Source organism: Lithobates pipiens, unplaced genomic scaffold (genome assembly GCF_037356315.1).
Source record: "Lithobates pipiens isolate NorthernLeopardFrog02 unplaced genomic scaffold, aLitPip1_a1.2 Scaffold_10, whole genome shotgun sequence".
NCBI lineage: Eukaryota > Metazoa > Chordata > Amphibia > Anura > Ranidae > Lithobates > Lithobates pipiens.
The window spans coordinates 20,540,735-20,555,438 of record NW_027507686.1 but is presented as its reverse complement, the minus strand read 5'-3'; the positions used below and the strand labels follow the sequence as shown (position 1 = coordinate 20,555,438).

General features: G+C 47.9%; 1 protein-coding gene across 2 annotated transcripts in view; it reads left to right on the top strand.

Moving 5' to 3' along the window:
* Positions 1-349: 349 nt before the first annotated feature.
* The window catches only part of SHCBP1 (SHC binding and spindle associated 1), a 29,752-nt gene continuing 15,397 nt past the window's right edge, over positions 350-14,704 (top strand). For both annotated transcript variants that reach the window (XM_077452385.1, XM_077452378.1), the window contains exons 1-8: positions 350-450; positions 3,021-3,185; positions 5,450-5,565; positions 5,749-5,957; positions 7,188-7,280; positions 8,537-8,770; positions 8,910-9,087; positions 10,744-10,864. In XM_077452385.1, the coding sequence (XP_077308511.1) occupies positions 363-450; positions 3,021-3,185; positions 5,450-5,565; positions 5,749-5,957; positions 7,188-7,280; positions 8,537-8,770; positions 8,910-9,087; positions 10,744-10,864 (1,204 nt within the window). In that variant the 5' untranslated portion in view covers positions 350-362. The remainder of the gene's footprint in view (positions 451-3,020; positions 3,186-5,449; positions 5,566-5,748; positions 5,958-7,187; positions 7,281-8,536; positions 8,771-8,909; positions 9,088-10,743; positions 10,865-14,704) is intronic.

Below are 14,704 nucleotides of genomic sequence, written 5' to 3'. Positions count from 1 at the left end.
GGGGCATCCCACTTTAATGGATTTCCAAGTTTCCAAGGAGTCCTGGCTGCAGTGTCGCCTCTCTCCAGCAGACGGCGATAGAGTTCTCTTGATAAGCTATACTGGGAGATTCGCTTATTCTGCAGTGCCGCCTTCCGCCAGCAGATGGCGTTAATTAGCGCTTTCTAAAACAACCTGCAGCGTTGTCTCCCGCCAGCAGATGGCGATAGAGTACTCGCCGTGCACTCCAAACACATGTCCGCCCGTCTCTTTCGCTTCAGCATGAAGCAGTCGTCAACCAATGGGCACTGCGGATGCGGGTGACGTAGGAGGGCGGGTGAAGCGGGGGATTTGAATAGAGTCGGGGCGGGCAGTGTCCGGAAATGTCGGAGAGAAGAATGGCGGGGCTCCTGGAGGAGGGAGAGGCGGAGGGCGGCCTGGACCGGGAGATGTGTCAGGACGTCAGGCTGGGTGAGGAGCGCTGACGGGTCACCTGGGGGGGGCAGGTACCATGACAACCCACCTGGCTCTATCCTCTTCTGCCCTGATTGGGGGCAGTAACCATGATAACCCAGCACTTCCTGTCTGAGGGTGACAACCGTACTGAGCAATATTGTAGGGTTGTCACCCGAGGACAGGCATAGTACTGGGACTATAGAACGCCTCCCTTTACAGAACAGATTTGTAGTCCATGGAAATAGGGGACAATGGGGGGGTTGTAGTAAGGAGGGGGCTCACCGAGTTATAATTGGAGGTACAGGTTCTCAAAGGTATGCCTGGTGGTGCGCTCAGGGGGGGGGGGGGGGTCTTGGCAGTCTGTACGCTCGGAGGTGGGGTAAGCTCGAAGAGGGCTCTTGGAGGCGGGAGGCTCTAGGGGGTGCGCTTGCTCGCTGGCGGGGGTAATGTGGGGGGCTCTTGGAAGTGTGCAGGCTCGGACGCGGGGGGCTCTTGGGGGTGCGCTTGCTCGGAGGCGGGGGTAATGTGGGGAGCTCTTGGAGGTGGGAGGCTCTGGGGGGGGGGGGGTGTGCAGGCTCTTAGGCGGGGGGCTCTTGGGGGTGCACTTGCTCGGAGGCGGGGTAATGTGTGGGGGCCCTTGGAGGTGCGTTCTCTTAGAGACGGGGGGCTCTTGGAGGTGTGTTCTCTCAGAGGCGGGGGCTCTTGGAGGTGCGCTTGCTCGGAGGGGGGGATAATGTGGGGGTCTCTTGGAGGTGCGCTCGCTCAGAGGCAGGGGTGGGCGCTCGGCGGTGCACACGTTCGGATGTGGGAGACTCTCGAAGGTAAACGAATACTCTGAGGTATGTTTGGCGGTGCGCTCGCTCGGAGGCGGGGGGGCTCTTGGGGGCTCGCTCGGAGGCGGGGGGGCTCTTGGGGGCTCGCTCGGAGGCGGGGGGCTCTTGGGGGCTCGCTCGGAGGCGGGGGGGCTCTTGGGGGCTCGCTCGGAGGCGGGGGGGCTCTTGGGGGCTCGCTCGGAGGCGGGGGGGGGGGGTGCGCTCGCTTGGAGGCGGGGGGCTCTCGCGGTGCACACGCTCGGATGCGGGGGGCTCTCGAATGTAAACGAATGCTCAGAGGTATGTTTGGAGATGCACTTGCTCGGAGGCGGGGGGGGGGGGGGGCTGTCAGCGATCCGCACGCTTGTGGGGGGGGGGGTTTAGGTTGTGGTTGCCACCTCATCCCTTTAAACCCGAACACATGTGAATCACACATTGCACACAGAAGATTTTTGCCTTCATGCATAAAATGTGATGCAGCGTGCCTTTATTGGCATTTTTTTAATTTTATTTTTTGCTATTGACAAAACGCTGATAATCCTATTTTCGGTGGTCGATCTTGGCGCGTCCTTCGCTATCATGCACGGCTGCACCAGATTTTGCACTCTCCAGTAAATGAACCCCCTGAGTGCAGAGATCCTCTGTGTGGGAGGAATGGACACACCTAGCGAGGTATGTGTGTAATTATGGACATGCGTTTGACAGGTAACGGCCTTTCTCTGTCCCTTCAGGGATCTCCACCTACAGAATGTCCTGATGGGATTGAACCCCGGGGGGGGGGGGGGGGGGGGTAGTGCTGAGATTTTCAGATTTTATCTTTTCTTGTGCAGAATAAGTGCTGTACATGTCTGAGCTGGCTGTTATGGGGGAGGGAGAGTGAACTTTATATAATTTTATTATATTTCTCACTTAAAAATAGAACTAAACCCATCGATGTAAATGTAAACCCCTCTGTTCTATAACAAAAAATAAATAATAAAGTCATACTTGCCTGCTTTATGCTGGAGGTCTCCCCTAGAGGGGTCATATCTCCAGGAATGTTGGGCTCTGTAGTAAGTAAGATCTTTTATTTACAAGTCCCTTGGACAGAGGCCGTTGTCATTGCTCGAATGTAAGTATAGCCGAGGCAGCAAAGTCAATCTGAATTTTTAGTTGAGGTCAAGTCCTCCCATTTGAAAAACATCAACCCCGATGTCTGACTCCACAAAGGCGTTTTATACATACACATTGGATGAAGAGGCACATTTCGGCTGCATTCAATTGGCTACAATTAAAATGTATGGCCTGCAATATCGGGTATGTACAGACTGGGGCTCATGTAAGGAAACCTGTCATAGGAGGAATCTATATACCTTCTTTGCTGACCTCCTGATAATGCGAACTACTCCGGTTTTGTACCAATCCTCGGGCTTCTATTTTTGAGTCCTCTACCTGGAACAAGTATGCAGGTCAAAGTTCTGACTTCACTTGTGCTAGTTCAGGGACTAAAATCATTTAGTCCGAGGATCAGCTTGACAACCAGGTAAGTAGGTCTGGTTGAGAAGTAGGCTAACCTAGCAATCCATGTATTTCTCTCATGACGGGTCTCAAAAAAAGGCCTCCATTGGAGGCTAAATGTTCTCTGGCATGCCTGCTCCTTTTGGTACTGAGCTACCCCCCACCCCACCCCCTGCAAATGCAGGATTAGCCCAAAAAATGACGCATGTGAATACCTCAAGTCCTTCCCTGGCATATAATAGGATGTGTTTAGTAACTTGTGTTCTTTACCTCTAGCCTTGTTTGCGGAAGATGAGGACAGTGACTACGGCAGCCACAAAAAGCTGGGCCGGGTGTCTCCATGCCGTGTTTTATCAGGAACCGTCCAGTTTCCAGACTTATTCCAGACCAGCAATCTTCTCTTCTATGAGAGGTTTGAGGCCTACAAGGATTATCTCCTGGGTATGTACGAGTTCCTATGCTTTTATTTTTTCTCCATTTCCTGCAGCAAAGCTCCTCATGGCTCCATAGTGTTCTGCGCCATCTCCTAATTACTAATGACATCCACCATACGCACCCCCCCCCCAACAATCCTGCTACCATGAAAGCTTCTGATGGCCAATAACGGGTCAGAAAGTCACATCACCCAAGACTGGGGGCCGCTGAGACACAGGGCCCTGTTTATGAAATGGTGGTATCGCTGCTTTTAAAAAAAAAAAAAAAAAAAAAAAGGATAGTGATGTGCTTTACACCTGTGTCTAGTGCTTTGTTGGTTTGGGATACCAATGCAAGTGAAACCCCATTCAAATGAATGGCTGGGGGGAAATTGGGCAGCTGGGGAGTAAAACCTGGTCATATCACCCCAGTCACAGAAATCTCTTTGCAGGGGAATCTGTCAGACACTAGGGCCTTGACTGTACAGTATGAATGGCATGTAAAATGCAGGTGTGGTATGGAATAAACCCTGCAATTTCCAGCTGATACCAGTTGCCGGTCTCTGCTAAAAATGGGCCCCACAGAGGTGTTATGACCGAAAATGGTCGTCCTCTGCTATGCAAAACGCTTTTGCCTAAATCAACTATACAGTGTATGCAAGACCATGTTCTATCTTGCAGCCGTATAATGGGAAAGAAATTATATCTGTAAAATGTTGTTTCCTAAAGTGATTGTAAAGTCTTGTTTTTCTTTCTATAAAAATAAAAAAACATGTTATACTTACCTTCTCTATGCAGTTGGTTTTGCACAGAGCAGCCCGGCTCCTCCTCTTCTCAGTTCCTTCTTTGGTGCTCCTGGCCCCTCCATCCTGTCAAGTGCCCCAAAGCAAGCAGCTTGCTATGGGGCACCTGAGCCGAGTCACAGCTCCCTGTGTCTATTCAGACACGGAGAGGTGGCCCCTCTCTCTACTGATTGGCTAACTGACTTTGATGGCAGCGGGAGATAATGTGTGTCGAAAACCGGTGTGAACCTCTGCTTTAAGATAAAAAAAAAAAAAAACCTCTCTGCCTTTACAACCACTTTAAAGTGATACTAAAGTCTCTTTGTTGTTTTTAAATAAACAGTTATACTTGCCTGCTCTGTGCTGTGGTTTTGCAAAGAGCAGCCCAGATCCTCCTCTTCTTGGGTCCCTCGCCTGCGCTCCTGGCCCCTCCCTCCTGCTGAGTACCCTCCACAGCAAGCAGCTTGGTATGAGGGCACCCGAACCAAACTGCTGCTCTGTGAGTCCATTCAGAGACACAGCCCCCCCTCATCTGATTGGCTCCCACTGCTGTCAAAGTCAGTAAGCCAATGAGGAGGGGGGGTCCCAGACATCCGAGGCTCTCGTGCAACACCGCTGGATCTTGATGGAGCACATGTAAGTATTAAGGGGGCTGAGGGGGGGCTGCTGCACACCAAAGGATTTTATCTTGATGCATATAATGATCAAAGATCAAAAACCTTCTGCCTTACAACTTTAACTACTTCCAGCCCAGGCCAATTCTGACATTTCTCTCCTACATGTAAAAATCAAGTGAAAAGACCTTTTACCATGTATGCTGCGCATGTCATTGCTTGGCATGCTGTATCTAAAAATCTTATCTCCTCTGTTTTCAAATTTATTTATTTTTGTGTGTGTGTGTGTGTGTGTGTGTGTGTGTGTGTGTGTGTTATCACCGCCTTGCAAGGAGCCCTGTGGTGGCCAGCCTTGCATGGAAAAGGGATAACGGCCAGACCTCCCAAGCAAGCATGCATGCGCTGACGGGCACAAATGAGTCTAAATCCCATGACATCAAGCTCCTCCTTCCAGGTAGTTGATTGACAGCGCCTCCTGAGACTGAGTCTCAATAAGGATGGGGCACATACTGTGTGCTCTTAGATGGCTTTAAGGGAGATGGGACATGTAGTTCTGTGACCTTTCTGCGAGGTTCTCGACAGGAAGCTTGGGGATGGGGTGCTGAACGATCCAGGATGAGCACCTTTTAATAGAACAAAATTCAAGTGGAGGCCACATATTACAAAAAAAAAGTTTTGTACAAAAACTGAAGAGTTTAATACTACCTACTGCACAGCCATGCAAAATGTTAGTGATAGTGTGATACTGCAGGGGAGAAGAACCCCTGCACACTTTTGGTGGGGGGGGGGGGGGTTTATTTGCACCATGTTACGTTTTACACCCTAAATAGGGGTATAACAATTTTTGCAAAAGGTAAACTGCCTTTTAAGCCTTGTTGTTTTGGATCCCTTCACAGGAGATGCCAAACCATCCGAAGTGATGGAGTTCATATCAGAATACTTAGAAAAGGCTCTGGAATCCTCCGGCTGGAAGTCCGTTTGGCGCACGGACATCTTTGAGGTTCTTGTTGAGGTATACAATAGATTTTGTGTATTCACCCCTTGACTGCATTTCTTTTTTGTGTGTTTTTTCTAAGCTAATGGTTTTGTAGTTCACAAATGGGTGAAGACCTACCAAGACAAGTGATGTGAGTGACTGGGCATTTTTGATGTTACCAGAAAATTGTTTGTTTGTTTTTTATTTATTTCTTTATAGGTGACAGACATGTCCTACTCCAGTTTAAAGGCTGTAGTGCAGCTGTGTGAGCCGTTCATGTGTGACTATCGTATGGAGTGCATCACTGAGCAGAGCATTCGCGACCTGCTGGAGGTGAAGGAGCAGAAGGTCCCTCTACAGGAGCTTTATGTGGTCTATGATGATTCAGGAGAATATGACCAGACCGCCATGTCCATTGAACACGTCAGGTTAGTAAAACAATGGGGTCTGGGTTATTTGCTCAGCATAAAAAGTAAGAGGTGGATGACCACACACTGCTACCAATAAGATCCATAAAGTTTATTCGCAAAAATAAAAAATCCAAATACGGCACGCAGAGCAGTTGTTAACGTGTTTCACGTCAGCTTGGCTTGTTCCCTCCTGGATTTTTTTGATTATTGTGAATAAACTTTATGAATCTCATTGTGTGTTCATCCACATTTTACTTTTGCTGTCCCGCAGTATGAACTGAACCAGCACCTGATATTTTAAGGCAGCAAGCCCACAGTATTGTGAGAGGAAGTTTTCTAAATGCATGCTACTTTTTGTAAATTATTTTAAGAGAAGTTAGTGTAAAAAAAACAAACCCTAAACCCAGTTCTACTCACCTAGGTGGATGCAGCATTGGTCCAATGCTCCATCTGTTGTCTGCTGCATCAAAGACTGCTGATTGGTCAGTCACCGGCTCCCTGTTTTACCCCTCCAGCGCTCACTGAAATGCTGGGCTGTGCAGAGGTTGGGAGCTGCTGGCTTAGTCTCCCAGTGGTGCACTGAGCCAGCTGCCAGCCCAGGCATCTGGGTAGATGACTACTGTAAAGTTGGGCTCTCTTCCGAGCCTGGACCAGCTTAGTGACGACAGCGGACTATAGCCCAGTAATGGAGTAGTAATGGAGCTTTGTCCCTAGTTCACATTTAATTTAGGGAATGGTTATTTCCCTAATGTGGGATTTCAAGGGTCCCCATGTAAAAGGGCCTTGCCGTCCTCCAAAAAAAAGTTAACGCTGATCCAAGAGGGCCACTTTGCGCAGTAAGGTGCCATGTTTTATTTTGTCAGGAGCCAGGGAGATCCTAAACCTATCTTATGTCTTCCACCTTGCAAACCCACGTGGATAATAACAAGGAGGGGTCTCTCCATTCTAGGTTAATGCAGGATTTGACTGAGTTCAGGAAGTGTCTGATTCATGATATATTTGAGTAGTCAGGAACATTGCCTACCAGCTGTCTTATTATTTGTCTGGCTTGTTTCTCAGACCAGGAATAGATCATGTGAACTCTTAACAGGTCACATAACCTTCCAAAAATGCTATCTACTGCCTCTAAGGTCTAAACATTTAGCTCTGTGCCTTGGAAAGAAATTTTAGCAAATGTTTCCCCCATCTTGTCTGCTGTGATAGAATGCTGAGAAGCTCCTCTGACGTGCTGGAACTTTTCTCTTTCAGGTTCTTTTTCCAACACATCTGGCGCCCCTGGGATGAAGAAGAGGAAGATTATTTTGATTATTTTACAAGATGTGCTGAGCCACGATTACGCTTGTAAGAGCTGTGTACAGCCATTGCGGGGGGGAGGGGGGGGGGAGAATCTAGGGGTAGGATGAGGTGTACAGCCATTTACAGGGTTCTAGGGGTAGGATGAGGTGTACAGCCATTTACATGGATCTAGTGATGACGGTGTACAGCTAAGGGATAAGGGTATCTTGGAATGGGGAGCAGGGTGTTAAAGCTAAACGGCAAGCAAAATACTTTTTACTATAAATATATTCCTCAATAGCCATAGAACTAAATTCACTTTGTATCAAATGCCTTTGCAAGCTTGGATATTATCTTTTAGAAAAATAGTGGTACTATCACAATGCTACATTTATACTGGGGGGTGTTTGGGGAGGGATCCACTGCCGGGTGCCTGTGAAAAACGAAAGGAGGATGCAGATACAAGACCAGTAGCACAAGGGGGGAGAGAGAGCAGCAATGAGCAGTCTCTATCATGAGCAACGCCTGCAGAGTACAGAAGTTATCTCACTGGATTGCTCCAGAGATCTGGGAGAAATACACAAAGCACACCATGATTCAAGTGGAGATAATTGCATTTAAGAAGTGAGTTTTAGCTTTAACACATTACACACCAATTTATGTGTAAAGCTGAACTGCCGCTACTGCATTCAATGTGATGACAGAGTGCCTGTGACTGATGCAGCGGCAAAGAGAAAATGCTTCGTCTAGAAGGAAGTCTGCAGGAGCAAGAATAAAGTAGAAGACCACTTTCACACTGAGGCATTTTTGCTCTTCAAATAGCGCCTGTAAACTGCCTCTTTTGCAGCCCCAGTGTGAAAGTGCTTTCACACTGGGGTGGTGTGCTTGCAGGGCAGGGGAAAAAGTCTTGCAAGCAGCATTTTTGGGGCATTTTTGTATACACCGCTCCTACCCATTGAAATGAATGGGCGCCGCTTTGAAAGCAGCGCTAAGCGGGCACTTTTAACCCCGCCTTTTTTTTTTTTTTTTGAAAGCGCGCTGCTATAACGGCGGTAATGCCCTGCTAAAACTAGCGGCGCTTTGCCGCTAACGGACATGCCGCTTCAGTGTGAAAGTTGCCTAAGTGCTGTTATTTTACCCCCTAGAAAAAAGTGTTTAACTCTTGCAGTGGAGGGGGGAGGGGGTGAGCCCTACTGTAAAGGAAACTTTTAGATTTTCACCTTTTAGATTTTATTTGGCTTTGATTAGACTGGCAATTAAATTCTGATTGGTTGCTCGGGCAAACACACCATTCTTTAATACGCTCACGTTGTTTGTTGCAGCCATTATGACGTTCTGGAAGAGCGTATCCCATCCGAGCTGGTATCGGAGTATCATGCCATTCTAACACGCTGCATACAGGTCTACAATCAGTTCAACAACCTCCGAAATGCATTATCCAGCAGCGACTCTGACAGTGAACTGGATAACGTATCCATGGTGGAAGGGATGAAGATGGATGGTGAAATGGAGAGCCTGAAACGGAAGCTAAAACTGATCGAGAATCCTCTGCTGAGGTATTGTGCTGTCTTTGGCATTGGTGGTGTTCAACTGATTTCCTGCTTGCCTACAGACTGCCACCTCTCCTTTCCCACACTTTTATTTATTTATTTATTTTTTGGGGTGCGGTTCTCTTTAATTCTATTCCTGTTTCAGGTACCTATTTTGTTGTCAGAAGAGCCCTGGAAGGTACAGCCTGAAAAAAAAGGGTCCTCGTACCGAGTGTGGAAAAGTTATTCATGTCGTGTCCACAAAAATGACCATTGAGACCTTGACATGTCTAACTAGAGAGCGGTTGGAGCCAGAGTCTTGTAACCAAAACCAGGAAATCCAGGTAAGCATCCCCTTTTGTTCTTTAATTTTTTTATTTTTTTTAAACAAAATCCATTAGTGGTTGTAACCCAAAAAAAAGCCTGATCCTTTAAAGTGCTTGTGCTGTGTCATTTGTCCCTCTCTTCTAAAAAAAAAAAAAAAAAAAAAAAAAAAAAAAATACAAAAAAATAAAAAAACCTCCTGGTAGATCCTGCCTGTTCCTGTGTCGTCCTATGTAAACTGACCATGGTAATCCTGGCTACTGATCCATGAAATTGTGGTCAGTTTACATAACTGTCATCTTGCAGTCTCTCCTCTTTTTCTTCCCCTCCCTCCCTGCCTGTCAGTTCAGGAGTCTGTGTGATCCATCTCCTTGCCTTTCTCCTCCTCTCCCACTGCTATAGCTGTAAAATTACTACTGAGAACCTTTAATCCCTTCTCTTATGAAGATATAATATGCAGTGTCTGTGTGTGTGTGTTTTTTTTTTTTTTTTTTTTTTTTTTATTATTATTATTCAGCAAAATACCTTATTTTCAGCGCCACTGGGCGCTCACGTGACCTGCCGCTTTCCTTCTCTCCACCCGGCTGACGTTGGCAGGGAATCCTGGCCCCTCTTGCTGTAGTGCTCAGCTCTGGGAAGGAGAGCGCAGGTAGGTCACATGAGTGCCCAGCAGAGCTGTAAAATAAGATATTTTGCAGAATACATTTTAAACACAGATACTGCCCATTATATCTTTTTTGTAAGAGGAGATTACAGGGTTTCTCATTAGTGACTTTACAACCGCTTTAAACAAATAACATATCTGTTTTAGCACTTGCTGTTCCTGGGCTTGTCTTGGCTCAAAGGGCTCATTCATACTAACGGTTGGGACCCATGTTTGAGCCATGGTTTTACCCCTTCTCTTTTAACTGCAGAGGTAGCAGCTGGCGGTATACACATGTCACGGAAGGAAAAATGCCCTCTTTCAAGTGAATGGGGCTGCTCTGCAGGTCCCCTGCAATTGTGAGGGTGCAGGAGGTGATTATAGTGCCTTTGCCTATCTGATGCTCTCTAAAGGGCAATCCAAATGTTGATTGCTCTTCACAGACCAAAGCACATGTGAACAAGCCCCAAGAGTCCTGTTTTTAAAGAAGCATTTTAATCCCATCTCCAGTACGAAATACAAGCGGACCCTATATACTATAACCTCTCTGACTTGTTTCCTACTTGTGTCAGTGGCATCTACATCATACACTTCAGGAGTATCTGATGCCTGTACACCTTCTACCCCCTTTGTCTTTATAGGACACAGCAGTAAAAGGGGCTTACATTAAATAGAGTAGCCAGTGTCAAAATTGCCAGCATGATCTGTTCCTTGATTTACACAGGAACAGTTCTAGCCTTAGTACCAAAAAAGCCATTGATTAGGGTTTAGCTCTTCATAGTTCAGAGTTTTGTCAACAGCTACCGCTTCAATTTCTGCTTTCCTTTTTGTTTTTTTACATAGTTTCCCTAGCCCTTTTCACCTCCCAGCTATATAAAGTTCTTGTGTAGATCAAAAAACAAAATTCAGAATAGTAATGGATTGTAATCCTCTGCTCCCAGTTTTGTACAGTGGCAGACTTTTGTTTCATCACATTGTGCGGTTGTAAAGAGGTGTGTGTTTTTTATTTTTTTTCTTCTCCTCTCTCTTGTAGTTCCACCAAGATCTCCTGGAAGCAGTGAATGCGTGCTATGATGGCGATCTGATCCTGATTTGTCCTGGACATTATTATATATACAGCCAGATCTGCATTGCAGACTCTGTGCATATAGAAGGTAAGCTTGGTTAATGTGTGGATTTTACTATTGGGACTTGTAATCGGGGTGCAGTATTGGCACTGTAGAGCTGGGTTGGCCTTGGCTGAATGAATACCAGGCTCTGTTTTATTTCTGGATGAATGGAGCTGCAATTCAGATTCTGCAGCGGTGAGTGCAGGAACCGCCAATTTTCCTGACTGGTAACTTCTGTGCTCACTTATTTGGTTTTGTATCTGAATGATGGCTCTGTTAATTCTGAAGTATATCTATAACCTGTAATTTCTACAATAAAGCCCATTTTGATGCTTATGAAGAGAAATGCAGGAGCTGGATATACAAAATGAAGTCAATGACTTGTCTGAACAAACTATTGGTGTAGGTAGAGTGTGCATAGAAAACACAATTCTAAATTTCTGATTAAAGTGGTTGTACAGGCTAAAGGGTTTTTATTTTTTTTAATGCAGAGAATGCATTAAGGTAACAAAACCTTTTTAGGTTCACCAGGGGCGGACTGACCATTGGGCCACTCGGGCACTGCCCGAGGGACCCCATGCCACTAGGGGGCCCCATCAGGGTGCCGGGTACCTCAGTAAAACCGGGGACAGTATATCAAAATTTGTGTGTGTGTTTGTTTTTTTTTGTTTTTTTCCCCAATCGTCTTTCAGGACAGCCACCTTAGAGAGACACCGGCTCCTCCCCTCTGAGGAAACACCGCCTTCATTTTCATGATTTAAGCCTCCTCCTCCCTTCGTTCCTCAGTTATGGTGTTTCCTCCGGCGGGGAGACATCGCCAAGGAACCTGAAGGCTGAATTCGGTTGGTGAATCTGAAAGCTATCCGAGCGGAGCCCCGGCCTCGTTCGGCTATCCGACCATTTATCGGTCGGTCCGGGACAGTCCTATCAGCGGGGAGCTGAAGTGTTCGTACTGTCCATATACCCTAAACTTCGCTTGGGGAAGCAGGAAGTTTATGGGGTCGTCCGTTCGTTCACCCGTGGGTGTTTCAACGGAACAAACAGTCCAGTCGGCTGGGGAAGCTGAATACTCGACTGACCTTTACACGCACTCCAATCTTCGCTTGGGGAAAGCAGGAAGTCTTTGGAGAGGTTCATCCCTGCGTTTCGCCCAGTGGGGTACTGAACGAAGGCGTCCAGGGCCCCCCTGTGTATGCAGCCGGCTGGGAGCTGGAAGCCGGACCGGTAGGCGGGCGACGTCAGTTCCGGTGGGGGCGGACCCCCTTCGTTCAATCCGCGTCTTCCGGTTCCGGACGCGGCACGTGAAGGGGAACCTAGCGTTCGGCTGGTGCAGCCTCTCTTTCTACAGTCTGCACAGGTAGCTGTTGGAGGCACGTTCGTACCACGCTTCCTCAACGGGAGAATGTCCGAAGCAGAGACTTCAAGAACTCCTGGAGATAACAGCACCAGCCACTCAAAGGTAATAGCCCTGGAGAGGGGTTCCCTTACCTTATAACCAGTAGCTCCACTGGTGTGTTTTCCCCCTAGGTGGTCGGGGGGAAGGGCAGTGCATCTGGGATCCAGGTGGAGATTGATCCTAGGAGGGGGCACTCCCGGTGGTTCTCTTAAGTAGTGCTGGTGTTTCTTTTCTTTTCTTTTTAAAGTTTATGCTGCTCTCTCTCTTTTGCTTCAGGTATCTCAGAAAGACTTAAGCAGGTCCCCCCTTGGCTCTTGGAGGAAGTGTCCTTCATGTAGAGCCTCTTTGGGGAATTCCTGGTTCAAGGCACTTTGTAAGGAGTGTTTTAAAGGCCTGGATAGCTCAGTCCGTAGCTCTGTTTGGGTGCCATTAGAGAGCAGGCAGCAGAACAGGGTGCAGATCTGGCGGCTTCTGTAAAGGTTTCAATGCCCTCAGCTCCAGAGCACTCTTTTCACCAGCACAGCAGAGTGTTCCACCTAACCCAATGGTTGTTCCTCCCACAGGTTAGGGAGAATCCAGAGGGTTCCAGAGGGAAGTTGAGGAAGAAGTGGACAGTGCCGTCTCAGACTCCCAAAGGGAGACTGAGGGTGAGGACTTGGATGGGGAACCCAAAAGAACCTCACGGTATAAACTTCCCCTGGATGAGATGGAAAGGCTCTTGAGAGCTGTCCAAATCACTTAGGAGGCACTGTCACCCCACGATCAGATGTACTAGGGCCTAGGGGGAGCGGGTGTTCCCGGGTCATGACGTCTTGATTGATGCCATCAAGGATGGCAGGATCCCGAAGGAAAACTTTTCTTTTCTGGTGCATTAAAGCAAAGGTTTCCTTGGGCGGAAGAGGAGGCTCTCATCTGGAATAAAATCCCCCGGGTTAGATGCGGCCTTTTCTCAGATGTCCAGGCATACTGACCTGTCCTTGGGGACATGGGGGCACTTTTAGACCCTATGGTTTGAAGATGCCTGGGTTTTACCATAAGGAAATCTCTAAGCCTACCATAGCAGCCACAGTGGTGGCTCGTAGTACAAAGTATTGGCTTATCCAGATGAAGCAATGACGGCAGAGGAGTCTTTTCTATCCTCCTTTTCCCGTGCTGCTTTAGGCATTGGCATACTCTGCGGATGCTTCGGCTTAATTCATTCGATGGTATGCAAGGTCCTCGGCTCTGACCAACTCAGCCTGGAGGGCCTTAAGGCTGTAGACATGGCAGAGGGACAGGGCGTCCAAATCAAAGCTCGGTGGAATCCCTCTTTAGAGGAGACCTGCTGTTTGGGCCAGGTCTTGAAGCAGTGCTATCGCATGGCTTATAAGAAAGAGGCCTTTCCCCTTAAGAAAAAAATAGGGGGAGCAGTTAAAAAGGGTCCTTCTTCCCCCAGTGGGAGATGATCACCTCCAATCAGTTTGTGTTGGGGATCATCAAAAGAGGTTACCGTGTGGAGTTTTCAGAGCTTCCCCCTTTGAGACTCCTTGTCACTGAGCTGACAAAAGGTGCCTTTCTTTCCTCTGCAGGAGTTAGAGGAATAGGAAGTGGTAATAAAGGTCCCAGCAGATTAAATAGGCAAGGCTTCTATTCTCTCATTTGGGGTTCGCAAGCCTGTGGAAAAGTTCAGGCTCATCCTGAGCCTGAATCGTCTGGGTGTCTTGGTCACCTACAGAAGTTTTTGGTTGGTTTTAATCACGGGGTGAGGGCACCTCTTCCACCAAAACTGTTTCAGGGCATCGATAGTAATGGATGCATACCTGCATATTTCCAACGCAGAAAGCCACCAGCGTTTCCTCATGCTGGCAGGGATAACCTCGGTAGGGGTGCTACACCTTCAGTTTAAAGCACTCCCCTTTGGGCTATCCCCTTCTCCCTAGTATCTTCACCAAAGGGGGTCACCTTCCTGCGATGGTAGAGGTCCTGTCCTTCCTGCGTCTCAGGGTAGTCTCTGTGATCGTGTATCTTAACGATCTTCTCCTGTTTGTCCCTTCTCTGGCGCAGTTGAACGGGGATCCACAGCTTATAAGGGACCTATTAGGGAGCCTGGGTTGGCCTCTGAACCTACGGAAACTCATCTTAAACTTCTTCCCAAGGGGGTCACCTTCCTGAGTAAAGAGGGTCAGGTTGAGCTTACTGACATCCACGCTCCTAGCTGTTCAGTGGACGGGGTTACGTTACTGTCGTCTGCAAGCTATTCATCTTGAAGGTTTGGGGCCACAGTAGAGGGCCTTAGGACTCTTTGTTTTCGGTTCTAACTCAGGTAAAGAAGCCAGGAGCGGTGGCGTGTGACAATGCGCGCCGTCTCCCAAAGGCGCAGTCTGCGGTTGGATTGCGTATGTCTGAGTTCTAGTCCACCCTGTGTCAAATCACGAGGGTCTCTGTTGCTAGCTTTAGCACGGTAGCTCATGACTGATCACCGAATGGCAAAGGTCACAGCTGACAGTCCC